Source organism: Gymnoscopelus microlampas, assembly GCF_963454915.1.
Source record: "Gymnoscopelus microlampas genome assembly, chromosome: 14".
NCBI lineage: Eukaryota > Metazoa > Chordata > Actinopteri > Myctophiformes > Myctophidae > Gymnoscopelus > Gymnoscopelus microlampas.
Window position 1 is genome coordinate 31,636,559 of NC_139951.1, and position 15,792 is coordinate 31,652,350.

The following is a 15,792-nucleotide window of genomic DNA, read 5'->3' on the forward strand; positions in this document are numbered from 1 at the left end:
ACATGGGTAAGTTTATTATTCACTTTCTTCTCGTATTCCTATTTCCTCTGACTTTTCAATATAGGCTGTTGTTGTAGCCTACAACTCTTTGCATACTCTATTTCCTTTAATCGTTTAGCATGAAACAAGTTAACGGCACACTGAAATAATGATCCAATATGGTATATTTGTATGTGAAAGTGAAGGGTATTTTCTAATTGGTCTCTATAAATGTTACATATGAAATGTTTTAAGTGCTGTTAAACAATGTCAGATAGACATGCATTGTGATGTAGGCTATTGTGTGACGCTACGCATGCAAAGTTATGTGAAAAGGGGTTAAGCATGAATTACCTTTGAAAATGTGATCAAAAGTTACATCGGCCAGGTCATGATAATTGTTGTAAATCTTAAAATGTTGTACAATATTAAAATTAAAGAATATCGCAAGCTTTCAGCGTCGCTGTCCTCGGTGCTGAAAGTTAAAGACTTACTGTAAGTCCCATAGCCGGCGGGGACGTTCGCGGTATGATTGGGGCTTGGGTTGTCAAGGAGACAACGTCCCATCCAGCATCTGTTCTATAACAGAGCTAGTATGAAGTACATTTGAGTTTGTTGAGGCTTCAGCGGAAACTATTAACCTATTTATCTACACAACCCCAGTCATTTTGACATGAAGATAGGCTAAATTGATCTCAGCTGTCCTTCTGGCCATGGGGTTCAGACTGCCGAAAAGCCATGGGGGGAAGCCCTACGTGACGTCACGAGGGCACGCCGTTATCACGCATCGGGTTAAGTTTAGTGGCAGGTATCCATGGTTTCGAAAACCATGTGACATCCTGACGTGATGAAGTGGGTCAGGCTGTGGAACGTGTGCATTAAGGGAAAAAATATATACATTTCCATCTCTGGATTGCCAGTGTGAACCTTCTTGCAAAAATAGATAGTTCTACTCATGCTGTAGAAAGTGTTACACGCTAAAACATGCTTGAAATGCCTCACGTCACGTGTACACACAGGTAAAAATAAACATATCAAGTTCTACTAGAACTTGATATGTTTATTTTTTTTTATCTGGGACGTAGACAGGTGAGTGAGATGCAACATGGACAGGAATGGACCAAAGTGTCACTCCAAGGAGGCAGAGAGTCAGCCATCATGTTACAAAGCAAGCTGCACTGGTGAGTGGGGGTCACTCTGCCATTCCCTCTCAGAAAAGGCAAAGAACATCTTCAATGTACCCTGTTCATTTTTTTTCCTATCTAGTATTGATGTTTCATTGTTAATGAAGCACTTCATTATGTAAGAGTAACTTCTGTCTGCTAGTCCCCTCCATCCAGCGCTGAGCACCTGGAGGAGTGCGTGTGAAAGGGGACCCCATCGGCCGCCATGGCTCACTCATCAGACCCGTCCCGCAGGGAGACAACCCCCGGGACACAGGGGTCACACACAGCTACACGCAACCTCTTACGGAAGAAGGAGCAGCGGCGGCGGCATGGAATCCGATCCTGCTCGCCTATGGGCAGGGTCATCCTTATCAACTCTCCCGTGGATGGTAGTGTGGGGCCTGTTCCTACAGTTTATGATGTTATTGAATAGCTCAATATCTACTCTGATATCTACAAGGGCCCAGGCATTCTCACTATTAACCCGCTATCATTAACTGTTAAATGTATTAACTGTTTAATGTAACAGAATATATTCATTCAGAATGTATAGTATTGTATAGTAAGGAGCAATTGGTACTGTACTTTAATACAAATGAATAGGATTGCAAATAGCAGATGCTAATTCATTGTTTATTGGTTTGTCACATGAATTTCACCCATGTTCAGGGGCATCGGATATTTGCTTGATTACTTGACAATATAAACAACATTGTGTTAGATTTATTTGAGCACAGTGGCATTACATTGACTGTACATTGTGCCCATCCAGGCGGAGACGACTGTGAGGACATGCATACGATCACAGTGGATAAGAGTGTGGATGGAAGGCTGGGCTTCAGTGTGCGTGGAGGCTGTGAACACGGCCTCAGTATCTTTGTCAGCAAGGTGGAGGACGACAGCACAGCAGGTAAAAAGAAATGAGAGGAAACATCGTTGTGGCATCATCATGGTCATTACCTCTATATCATACAGTAATTAACCATTCATTTATTTTGTCACACAGCATTACCATCCTTTTCCTTTGATTAATATATTGAATCAAATACACAAGACATTTCTTAAGTCTTACTTGATGAATATTTGATTTGACGTGTGTTCCTGCAATTTTGTGCATTTCTCTGGTTGAGAGTATATATCTGTGTATGTTTCCAAATGTGTGTGTGTGTGTGTGTGGGTGTGTGTGTGTGTGTGTGTGTGTGTGTGTGTGTGTGTGCGCGCGTGCGTGTGTGTGTTTGTCTACAGAGCAGGCTGGCCTTTGTGTGGGGGACAAGCTGGTGGAGGTGAATGGTGTCAGCCTGGAGAGCATCACCATGAGCAGCGCTGTCAAGGTGCTGACGGGCAACGACAGGCTGAGGATGGTGGTGAGACGAGTGGGGAAGGTGCCCGGGATCCGCTACTCCAAGGAGAAGACAACCTGGTGAGAGAGAGAGAGAAGTAATGAAATGTTTGGTCTGTGTTTCCTCGTTCAGCATCGTTCAAAAATGATGCTTGTGCAGAGGTGGAAGCATTCGATTGTACAGACAAATAGAAGACATTGTTATAATCTTTTCTTTTAGGGGCAAAGTCATTCAAAAGTTACCACGCGTAGTGCGTTATGCTGATCCAGTGTTGTATTAGTCATGGCAGCATTCAGAAGATAATGAGTAATCTTGATACATCTTTTTCCAGGGTGGATCTGATCCAGAGACGCATGGTGGTGGAGGAGAGTGGCCGAACACCGTCAGATGCCAGCTCAGGCAGTGCTCTGCGAAGGATTGTCCATCTCTACACCTCCTCTGAAGACTACTGTCTGGGATTCAATATCCGCGGAGGCAAGGAGTTTGGTCTGGGCATCTATGTCTCCAAGTAGGTAACTCCAAACATACAACAACTTGAGCCAACCGTATGTTATTCTGTTCATAATTGTATACATTTTGTATCTGTTACCAAAAAACAAAAAGCATAGTTTTTATTCCATCTATCTACAAAATATATATTTTGATATCGCCCCAGATTGTGCAGAGTAAAGCTAAAACTTGAATGGAAGTCCTCCACCCCCCAGTGTGAAACACTTTGTGACTCTCTTATTATAAGAATTTCTCTCCCCTGAATCTTACGTTGATATCACTGTACTTGTCTAACATGACAAGCACATACTTTATAGTTCAGTCAGAGAGTAGAAAGGAACAGAATTAAACTGACCTGAATTTGTGCAACAGCACCACTCATACTGTATAAGGCGCCACCATTTTGTTTCTGTGTAATGAATGATTTCACACAGGTTGGTTGAAGTGGTTGATTCATTCCACCAAGATAATTATTATATTGGGTGCCCCAGTGGCTCACCCGGTAAGAGCGCATATTCTGCATAACATAGTCCTGTTAGTCCATAACATAGGACCGGTTTTGAATTGACCATAGGCAACCCCCCTGATCCCCGTCTCTCTGTTCACTGTCTCTATTGAAATAAAGCAGAGATCCCGAAACGTTGTCTTTATGTGATTCTATTATGTTTACTTTTTACTTGTAGAAAGGCTTTGGTTGAGTTTGACAATGTAAAGTTTAATGATGTATGACTCATTATACACATGCAATATGGCACCACTTTACACAGTTGGGAAATGAAAGCTGTTTCTCTGTTCATTTTTACACATGGAACAGTCTCTAAATTACTTTTTCAGGCTACAGTATTGCCTCATTAGGTTAATCGTTTTCTGCTTCACGCTGTCAGACTGGACCCAGGTGGCCTGGGTGAGCTGAACGGGATCAAGATGGGCGACCAGATCCTGGCTGCCAACGGAGTGAGCTTTGAGGACATCAGCCACAGCAACGCCGTGGAGGTGCTGAAGAGTCACACACACGTCATGCTGACCATCAAGGTGAGGGCAATGACATGCAACAATCAACTCTCCACCTGTAATGTTTGTAGCCTGTACAATCTGGTATTAGTCATTTCCGAGACACTTACAAATAATGGGTACCTTCTTTATTCTTAAAAATCACATACTATTAATAGTTGAGTTTTCTTTGATAGATTGCTTTCATAGGAAGCACTTCAAGAAATCCCATTAAATGTTAAGAACTACAGTGTAGAATGTAGAATGCTTAGCTTTTTCTTGTTTCTTAGTGTGTGGTCACACCTTTAAGCCTTCATCATAAACATTGTTCGTGTCACAGTTGAGTGAGTATAGTGTGGGGCTGCTTGGTGTTAATGACCGGCTGAAGAGGGCGTATCACATTCCATAATGACCCTTTGTGTTTGGCGCACTCTGTTACACACTGTTATTAGAAAGCATGTGTGTGAATCTATCAAAGGTTTCAGTTAAGTGAGCTTACATAGATTAGCGTGCAGGCCTATTCTCTATGTCTTTCTTTTCTTGTCTCACGCACGCAAACACAGACATATATATTTATATGTATATATTCCACTGCCGTGTGTTACTGCATACCTGGGAGAGTGGCGGCTATGTGGCTGGGCAGACAGCTGGCATGCAGTTGTAATATTCCTGGGCCACTTTAGTTGTTGGAGCTTGGGTTTCGCCCTGTGAGAAACAGCCAAGCCGTGTGCATTATTCACCAGGCTGCTGGGATCAGGTGGTGATCAAAGCATAGGCCCGTCGTTTTGTGCAAGTTTAGTGCTTCGATCCTTCCCGTTGCCCTGCCCCACATGGAAAGGGAAATGTTGTAAGTGAGACCTGCAGTGGAACTAGAAAGCAGCCCAAAGTGATCAAAGCTACCCCGTGAACTCTTCTGTGTTAATTTAACTCTGAGAGCGTACTAATGGAACCACATGGACCCATAAGGCTCCATGTGTTTCGAGTCCACGTGTTTCCATTTGTAGGCTCTCAGAGTTAAATGAACACTCAGGTTCTTACAGTGTAAGAAATGCTGCGCACACAGTCATGAAGATGAACTGCTCTCCTGAGGTAAGACGAGGAACAGTAACATGGCTTTAGGTCTCTGTGTGCTTCTAGGGTTACTCTTTATCAAATATAGCCATCCCATAAAAGTTTTAAGGTCTCTACTGTATCTCATTTACATATCTCTGGTCATATCTTCACAGGAGGCAGGACGATACCCTGCCTATAAGGAGATGGTTGCAGAATACCGGTGGCTCAACAAGTGTATGTATCTGCATTTTGGTCTCAAGTGTCATTACCTGTGTTACATTATCTGGAAATCTCCAAGACTCTAGCTTCACTATTAGTAGTGTGTGTCCGTGTACATGTATGAGTGTTTGACCAACCACTTGTGTATGTGTGTTCTGGTGAGTGACCTCGTTTGTGTATGCCTGTGTGCATTTTTGGACACATTCTAGACATGCCATTTGATTTGGGATGCATACTGAGTTTCAAAAGCAACGTCTGTGTGTGTTTTTAGAATGTTTCAGAATTCATAATATAAACTATACCATTATATAAACAATGCCTGCCCTGAACACTCCAAAATAAAATGACATAAACGTATGCATAATGTAGCACACTAAAAACAATGCGTTGTGAGCTTGAGGGACACCGGCACGCAACTAAGTATAAATCAGGCATTAGACAAACAGCTCTCATTTAGCTTGCGAACTAAGCTACAGAAAATGTCCATAAGATTTTCTCTTTTTCTTCAGTGGCCAACGGTGCTCAGAAGTCTTCCTCTCAGGGTTCGGACACCAACTCGTCAGCCTCCTCTCTGTCTTCCGAAACGCCGGTCAGCTCTCTGAGTGGTCTCTCCCAGGTCATGTTCCCCCCGCACCTGCCCTTTGGCTCCGAGATGGTGGACGTCTGCATCTCCACCGAGGACCAGGGGTCAGGGTTCACTTTTATGGAAACCACGGCACATTTCAAAAGCCATTGTATAATCTTTTTAAGGTTTTGTAAACGTGAAAAAAGAAAATGTCCCGCACACTGTCTTCACTTAACACAAATCACTCCAACTGACCTTCATCAGGTATTTGGACCGAAACCTTGATCCTCAATAGATAAACTTTTGAAAGTGTGTGTGAAGTGAAGTGTGCAGGACCTTTCCGTTTTTCACGCTGGCTATTCTCTCCTACACACCTGTCCATGTAAGCAATTTGCAAAAGGACTTTTTCTACAGGAACAGTTAGCAAAAATTCTGAATGTCTTTCTTTACACATCTGATTTTGTGCAGGTCTGATGCCATCAACCAGAGTGACACCAGCCGCAGCTTGGGGCCCACCACCCTGCTTAAGGACACTGTGATCGGCAGAGAGGGGAAGGAGAACCCCAAGACAGCTGTGCTGATGGCACTCAGCAAGCCCAGTCGGCCCATTAGCAGATCACAGAGCCAAGTAACTGTGGCAGGTGAGGAGGGGGTCTGTATCACTGGGTCTTGGTTTAACCTCACAGGGGTTACCGTCTCGAGTTTTGCTTCACAGAAAAGTGGAGCCAAATTGATTCTCCTGTGTTCGCCTAAAATGTCTGGCTTTCATTGTGTTAAACTTTAATGTCAAACTTCATAAATATGGAACCTAACCCCCCTCCCCCCCATCGTCACTGCTTGTCCCACCGCAGAGGTGAAGCAGAAGAAGGAAAAGAAACAGAAAGGGAAGGATCCTGCAGAAAAAAGTAAAACCCTTCAGCGCTCCAAGACCTTTGTCAACCTGTTATTCAGGGGACGCAAGAGAGACACCTCCAGAGGGCGCTCCAAGCCCTTCTACAACAGTGGTAGGCCTACTGCTTTGGTTTTCAGACAAAAGATTGCATTAACAAAGCAGGAGTTAGAGACCCAATGGCTTTCCCCACATTATTATTCTACAAATTAACTTAAGCATGGAATTAATTCCAGTGCTGATCGAACAGACATAATAGACCAATACCCTTGTAATGTATTTTCCTCACAAAAATCACTTACAATATAATGATTGAAATTCAACCACCAACCATATCGCCATCCTATTCAAAACTATCAGTGAAAACAATCAGTGTGCGATTAGGTCCCTCTAGTGTGACATAAAAATGCAGTACTTTAACATTTGTCAGGTTCATTCAGCTTTTAGTACAGCAGCTTTTGTGAAAATAAATCGCACCGTAGTTTTCACAAGGTTGTTCAAGCCAAGCAGATGGGAATGTTTTCCTACACTTTTTTGTATATGGGGGTAAGGACCAAATAAAACACAATAAAAAAAAGAAAGCCATTAACAGAATAATGGTCTACAGTTACAGTATGTGGCCAAAGTTGTGAATAGACAATGAATGACATTTAGTGACGTTGGTATGGGTCTTTAACAGTTTGATTAATTGACTGAGAAGATGTAGCCCTGTTGCTGCTGATTATGCAACAGACATTATAGCTACAATACATGCAAATGTAATGTATTAAATTAATACATGTGCTGAGAGATAGTCATGGTCCAGTATACACACATCATATGAATCTAACTTCATAATCTTCATGACCTTGTGTGTGATGCCAAACCCAGAGATGATGGGTGTTGTGGAGGACATGGCCCGCCGGCTACTGACTGAGGAGGAGGTGATCCATGTGATGAAGACCTGCCGCAGGGTAAATATTCTGGCACACACCTATACATAGACTGAGTAACACTAGGAAACTACAATGTTGGCTCCACGTCCTGATATTAGTATTATTCTTTGTCATGCCGAGTTTAGTTCAAAATAGTTCACTGGATGGCGAGCAGTGGTGTAAAGTAACTAAGTACATTTACTCAACTGTACTTAAGTACAATTTTGAGGTATTCTTTACTTTACTGGAGTATTTCCAACAATTTTCAGTACTTTTACTTCTACTCCACTACATCTCAGAGGCAAATATTGTACTTTTACTCCACTGCAATTACTTGAAAACTTTAGTTACTTTGTAGATTTTGATTATTATCGCTATATTAGCCCTATATTATTTTGGCCATTTTAAAATAGCTGATCTACGATGAGCTTGTAGATCTGCTATTTTCAAATGATTAGTCTACCTTTTATACATTTGAAAATTTGTGAAATTGGACATTCTGCTGCATGATGAGTACTTTCCACTTTTGGTACTTTAAGTACATTTTTAAACCAATACTTTTGTATTTACTCAAGTAAATTTTGAATTTACTTTTAACTGAGTATTTTTACATTGCAGTATTGATACTTTTACTTAATTAACAAATGTGAACACTTTTTCCACCACTGATGGCGAGTGAAATCCAAATGTACCTTATTGTTGTAATAGTGTATATGTATGTTATTTTACCTGCTAAATAGTTGAAGTTGTCCTTGTTCCTGCAGTACATTGCACAACGTTCAGTAGAGGTGTTTGTGCACAACCTTCTGGCTGTGCTGGACAGGCCTGAGAAGCTGCTGCTAATGAGGGAGGTCAGGTAAGACCCAGGTGGGAAGGAGGAGAGGACATCCACACAAAGGGACTTTGCAAGGCCATGACACATTAATTATACAAGTCCTTACCATCACCAGCAAAAATAACTTGGTATAATTATACAAGTCCTTACCATCACCAGCAAAAATAACTTGGTATAATAAGTGTTTTGTTAGCCTTGGGTTGAACCCTGGACCTTGTGCGTGTCAAACATGAATTATTCTTGTTGTGTACAACCTGTGCCCCTCAGTCTGAATATTGGTGTTAAAATGGTCAGGGGGGGCTTGTGGAGTTTTCACCATAATTATCGCTTCATATTGATTAATTAGCTACTGTAAGACAAGTTTTACATTGTAAGAGAACTGACTGATTTAGTGTTTTTTGTTCCTCAGAATGGTGGTCCATCCTGATGACCTGGGTGCTTTCAATGACGTTGTGGCTCCGTTTGAAGTAGAGGCTTATGATATCCTCAAATATCGTTCACGTAAGTATGATAGACTCTACAAGCATAATATCTCCAAGCCTAGTTGTGTGATCGCTAAGTAATAATGATAATAATAATAATAAACTTTTGTATAGCACCTTTCATGACATGACATGCAGCTCAAAGTGCTTTACAGAGCAAGAATACAATTACAGGCGATCACACTAATGTTATCTTCACTATTTCTTCATTATATACTATATTCCGCCCGTTTTTGACCCCTAACTAGTCCTTCATACTTGCTACAAACTCCGTTCCAACTCTACAACGTCCTAGTTAGGACATATCGGCTACCATTTGAAATAATTATTACTTTTAGAGTTGCTTAAAGGAGAATGTTGGACTAAGTTTTTCTTACCTTTTCTATGATGTTAGTTAGTTAGTTAGTTTATTTATTTCGGTCATGATTTCTTTTTACAACAAAAAATTTGAACATACAGTTCAGCGTTAGATCACATATTTTAATAGCTTTTTTTTGGGGGGGGGGGGGGGTGAGATCTGATGTTCATAGTGACAGAACACTGTAAAAAAACAAAAAAAACAGAAGTCCCCTTAAAAAAAAATCCCATTAATTTCAATGGGGAAATACAGTGGAGCCTAGCAACCGCATATTAGACCACAGCAATCACTGTTTTACCCAACCCCTACTTGCGCCATACTGCACTAAAGGTATCATATTTGCATATAGTAGTTTCCATAAATATTGCATGTAGTTGTTTCCATATCTTCTATTATATTGCATGTAGTAATTTCCATTTATATTGCATGTATGTAGTACAGTAGTTTCCATATCTTATATTATATTGAATGCATGTTGTAGTTACAGTGGCACTCACTTAATCAAAGTGCCATTGCTGAGTGGTTAGTGGGCCTGCCTTTAGAACCTTAAAGCTTTAAAACCTTTACAAAAGCTTTAAAACCTTAGACCTTTAAAACCTTAAACCTTTAACACTACTAATACTTAAAAACCTTTAACACTTATAAAACTATCAATACTCAATATTATGAACATTCTTAGCGATCCCACACAGTTTTTTCAGGAACAGTACTTTCTAGTTAAAGTACTTAATTACTTAGTAATTACCATAGATTAGAATTGGTATTAGAGTTTTTCGAGATAGAAGCATAGCAAATTCAGGACACACATGAAAGATTTAAAGCTGCAATCCAGAACTTATTTTAATGAATAAAACGTTACTTTAGACGTATTTCTATGGTAGGGTATGTTAATAGAATATGAACTAGCACATCTGCAGTAGTCTCCCCACTCTTCCATTGAGAAATGTAGACACTGGTTTAGGTAGGACACCTACTGGTTTGGGTAGGACACCTACTGGTTGACATGTAGTACTGCATTAAGCTCGAGTGCAATATCTCCCCTGGACAAGCTGGTATTATGTTCTTGGATGAGTGTGAGTGGAGCTGGAGATGTTTGGTCTCCCGTGTGGAAGACCGGGGAAATCCCGGGTAGGACATCAAAGTTATGGATTGCAACTTTATTAAAATAGAGTCAATTTAAAAAAAAACTTTTTTTATTGTAAATGTCACATTCTGACCTATTGAGGGTAGTGTTTGCCAAAAGGCACAGCACTGGGCAGATTGGCCTTTGATCCTTCCTCCTCAACAGTCCTTCCTTGACTGCCAAACAGTGGCAGGTCCCCCTTGTTATATAGGCTGGGCCCCTCCCATTAATTGGACCTGAATTTGAATCCTCAATTTAACCAGCTAATTCCCTATGTCCAGAGACATAACAATTTATATACACATTTTAAAGTGTCACATATTACTCAAATAATTACCCACGTAATAATAAACAGTAATTAGAGTACCCAATTTCCTACTACACACCAACCCACAGTTGGTATGGTTCAGCATGGGTCTCTATTTGAACGACTCTATCAAACAAGAGATTGAAAAGGGCAAATATTGCGGCATGGTCATGCTGGACCTCCAGAAGGCTTTTGACACCGTTAATCACCCGATTATGATCAATAAGCTCAGAGCAATAGGTTTTGATGACACGTCAGTGAACTGGATGAGATCCTACCTGGAAGGGAGGGAGCAAGTGGTGGAAGTAAACGGCACCCAGTCCCCCCCCCTCCCAGTGACTTGTGGTGTTCCCCAAGGAAGTATACTAGGACCCTTACTGTTCCTGATATATGTGAATGACATGTCGTCAGCCTGCGACTGCAACCTGTTCCTGTTCGCAGATGACTCGGCCCTGCTAGTCTCGGACAGGGACAGGCTGCAGGTTGAGAAAACTCTCAGCTCTGAACTCAACAAGATCTGCATCTGGCTCTCCGACAACAAGCTCTCATTACACCTGGGCAAAACGGAATGCATCCTCTTTGGGTCCACTCCTAACCTCAGAAAGGCAGAGAGCTTCACGATCAAAGCGGGTGATGATATCATCAAAAGAAAAAACGAAATTACCTACCTGGGCTCTATCTTGGAGGCTGACCTCTCTGGTGACAAAAATGCTGAAAAAACGATCAAAACGGTCCACAAAAAAACACGCTATTTGCGGAGTATTGATCGTAAAGTCAGTAAGAAGACTCTGAAGACTCTTGCAGTGGCCCTCATACAAGGTCATTACGATTATGCATGTACCTCATGGTATCACAACACCACCAAGGCCTTAAAAACAAGGCTCCAAACATCCCAAAACAAACTTGTAAGGCTACTTCTTGGCCTCAACTACAAAATCCATCTAACCCCTGATCATTTTGATAGGATTGGATGGCTTAGGGTTGCGGACAGAGTACAGCAACTTGCTATGGGCCTGGTCTTCAAGATATATCACAACATTGGGATCCCCCTGTATTTGTCAAAATACTTCCAAAATGTTAATGATGTCCACGATCACAATACCAGAGGCAGCTCCACAAACCTTGTCCAACCCTTTTTTGGCTCAACAAAGGGAAGTAACTCGTTCTCATGCTATTCATCAAAAATGTGGAACGCCCTACCAAAAGGAGTAAAGGAGTGTAAAACCCTACTCTCTTTCAAAACAGCCCTAAAGATACACCTTCAGGAGGCTGCAATTGGAAAATGGCCCCTGTCTAAGTCCTAACCTAACCTACCCCCCTACCCCCCCCCCCCCTCTCTCCCTCTCCTTTTGTACATATTTCTCACTCTTCATACCAGTAACCTGTAAACTGATTGTATGACATTCTATAGTAGTTGTGTATATCTGTCTGTCTCTTATATGTCATCATGATTTGTGTGCATGGGGAACTCATTTGAAACAAGCTCTGTGCTTTTATGAGTCTTCCAGTTTAGTAGACCTTGTATTGTGAATTTGTACTTCCATGTACTGTTGTTCTCATGTCTTACTAAATAAAGTACATCAATCAATCAATCAAGTGGACTGAGCATGTTTGATTACATGCTCCTTTCACTGGAGTCAATGCAATCAAACAACCATCAAACAATATATCAATACAAGCAAACAAATATCATTCTCTGCAACGTAAGCATTAAAGAATAATTCAACCTTTAAAGGAGTAGTTCACCCAAAAAATTACTTATTTTCTATCAATTGCACACCCCATGAAGCCTTGAATCCATGGATTTATTTTTGTTTTTGTGGCATTCCTAAGCCAATAATTTGATTCCCGTCTCCTACCGGATACACACCCGGTCATCAAATTATTGGCATAGGAATGCCACAAAAACAAAAATAAATCCATGAATTCAAGGCTTCATGGGGTGTGCAATTGATAGAAAATATATCATTTTTTGGGTGAACTCCTCCTTTAACTTTAAGGTGTGATAGCATTCCTGTTCCGGTTATGGGGAAAATAACACAGGAACGTACTATATTAGGTCATATGCATTTTCCATGGCAGGGTGAACTGCCACAATAATACTTGTCATTCCTACGTACAGTACATAAGTTTTCTCTATTTTGTTTTAGTCAGAACGCCTCCTCTTCACTCCCCATTATCAGGACGAGTCCCCAAACGGCACCTCATCACTCCCATTCCCGGTCAGTTTCCTTTTGCATTATACAATTATTTCCCCTGGCTGTGATCTTAATTCTTAAATCTTAATTTCTGTCATAATGTTTATTTCTTTGCAGCCCAAATTCTGCTTTGTTTTGGTTGAATTGGAACACCCCATTGGAACACACTGAAGTTCTCTGTAGGAGAATCCCAATAACCCACTACAATGCTAGGTTTTGGTTGGCAACATAATGTTTTTGGTTAAAATTATAGGTGAATCTTACTGCTAATCACTGGCAACCGTATTGTAAAAGCAATAATACACTCAAGGCCATATGTCAAATTATACCACGTCTGATCATTTAAGGCACTCCGCTTCACATCGTGCCAATAACACGCATAGCTGTGATATAATCACGATATGCCACGGCCTCTCATGTATAAATGCTTAATTCATCTAGGAGCAATTTTGTGCTGAATAATAATAAGCACAAACTATCAAAGGCTTAGAAAAAAGGCACATTAGAATAAGGTATTAATGGTACATATTGACTTTCTGCAGACTACCAGGGAGGTTTTGAGCTCCACAATGCTAAGGAGGTGGAGAAGGAGAACCACCTGCACGAGGAGCTGGAGAAGCTCCGTCTGTCTGGGTCGCGGCTGAGCAAGGAGAGACCACACACCTCTAGAACCTTCACTCCTCTGCTTGACATCCCGGTGGACGGATACGACACCGACTCCAGAGACCTCAAACCCCCTGCAGCCAGCCCCATGGTCCCCAACTGGCTACTGGCCCACAGCTCTGACTCACGCTCCCTCCTCCGCTCGGACATCGGTACGGTCAGCTCTGTCCACTACGACGAGGTTTCGTTGCACTCGTCTTCTGACAGGGGGGAGTCCCTGTCAGAGAGGGGGAGATCCCCGTTTAGAAATGGCCACTCCAAAGGAAAAAACGGAGAGAGCAGTAAAGAGACCGTGTTCACGCTGCCCAGCGGCCCTCATAGGACCCGACCCGGGTTGACGCAGGTGTTTCGTTCGAGTCCCGAACGACAAATGAATGGCCACCCTGCTTCCACTGAGAATGGACACAATGGCACTGGCCCAGTGCAGGAGTATGAGCTCAAAGCGGTCAACATCTCCAAGACCAAACAGTCATTGGGTAAATCAATAGTTTGATTGGTATTGTCAGCAGGCTAGCGTTGTAAATTTAACAACTCTTCTTTTGCACATTACCTAAAAATCGGTAAATTGTACATTTCTACTGGGAATGTATTTGTGTCTTTATTGAAGTTGATTACTACACTAATAAAAGAAGCTGGTTTTCCCATTCCTTTAATAAACCAGTTTGTGTGATTTTGATCCAGGTATCAGTATATCTGGTGGGATAGAGTCCAAGATTCAACCGGTGGTTAAGATAGAGAAGATCTTTCCTGGAGGAGCCGCCTCCACTTGTGAAGTCCTGAAGGTTGAATGACAATCACTTAAACACTGTGCTAGAGATAATGTGTATCTTATTATTTGTGGTTAAGTAAATCTAGGTGTAGCCATTAACATTTTTCTTTCTTTGTCCCCAGGCTGGGTTTGAGCTGGTATCCGTGGACGGGGTGTCCCTTCAAGGGGTCACACATCAGCATGCTGTTGACATAATCCGCAAAGCCTTCAGCAACAAGGCCAAAGATCCCATGGTGTTCATGGTCAAAGTCCCTAAAAACCCCTGAACGGAGACTGACTCAACTGTCACAAACACTTGGTTGGAGACTGAAACATTCAGTCTGTATTTAGCCGAGTTCCCAAAGCCTGGGAAGCATGGTGATCAGCAGGGACCCAAAGACACTGAAGTATTCTGGTTTTTGCTTCTGTAATTTTGCCACAACAGATTGGAAAGCTTGGTCATATTACTGACCCACAAGAACGTCCTCACAGCGATGGTCAGCAGTGTAATCTGGAGGTGACTATGAAGAGTAGGAGGCTACTGACCTGATATAAGTCCAAGTTTGTCGGAGACAGCAGACCAATGCGGGAGCTCTCATAATTGCAGATACAATCATCTGGATGAAGAAGGGTTTGGAGGGCCCACAGAAGCGAGTGTTGTGGATAGTATGGGAGGATTTCGGTACGCAACATGAAGGATATGGCCAATGAAGATTTGGGCTATACTTCAGACATGAATAGTAAAAAAGAATGAAGCAGTAAATGATGGGGAAACACTAACAGAAATGACGGTGATCTATGTGTCCAACAAGCATGAAATCCTGACGAAACACAACCATTGTGTTCCTGGGACTAGTATTTGCTAGTTGGGTCACTGCATCACTGCCCAAGAGCCAATGCTCGTCTCTGATATTGTTTTCCTTTTACATTATTATGCCGAAGCAACAAGCGTCATGTTGAAGACTGAGATAATGACATTTCAGAGCGCAGTGGTGTGGTGCTCCCTACTGCTTTTGAATTATTAAGTGTACAGGCTAATAAATATCAAACTGTAACCTGAGTGCCTTCCAGAACCCTAGTGGACTGAACATTATTAGATAGTCAGGCGCCATATAGAGAGATGGTTTGAAATTTAGAGCACATTTTTTGACGTCCATAGGGCAAACTTTAGTCTTCAATACAGCTTCTATACACAGCAATTATAAGGAGGGTTTGTGTCTCTCAACCTTTATTTGTACTGCCTTGCAAGGGCAAATTGTTTCCAAATATTTAGGAGGCAGTAATTCACAATAAACATCAAAAATGTAAACTAACGAAAACATAGATAAATATAGCTGCAAGCAGCGATAAACGGGTCCGAGGCATGATAGGCAAAAAGCGATATGCAACAATAGCACAATAAGATGTAGAAACAGAATAGATTGAACTTGAGACAAAGTAGCCCATGCAACTAACAATGAAATGAGCATTCTCA

General features: G+C 41.7%; 1 protein-coding gene across 1 annotated transcript; it reads left to right on the top strand.

Annotated features, from left to right (window-relative positions):
• Positions 1 to 1,063: 1,063 nt before the first annotated feature.
• Positions 1,064 to 15,277, top strand: LOC311060382 (PDZ domain-containing protein 7-like). The gene is made up of 17 exons (XM_084078553.1): positions 1,064 to 1,160; positions 1,306 to 1,534; positions 1,918 to 2,055; positions 2,391 to 2,565; positions 2,817 to 2,993; positions 3,859 to 4,006; positions 5,191 to 5,251; positions 5,746 to 5,923; positions 6,270 to 6,442; positions 6,653 to 6,805; positions 7,561 to 7,643; positions 8,369 to 8,460; positions 8,849 to 8,940; positions 12,860 to 12,931; positions 13,450 to 14,046; positions 14,252 to 14,352; positions 14,462 to 15,277. Exons 2-17 carry the CDS (start codon positions 1,369 to 1,371, stop codon positions 14,603 to 14,605), a joined length of 2,550 nt encoding a protein of 849 aa, XP_083934679.1. The 5' UTR covers positions 1,064 to 1,160; positions 1,306 to 1,368; the 3' UTR covers positions 14,606 to 15,277.
• Positions 15,278 to 15,792: the final 515 nt, after the last annotated feature.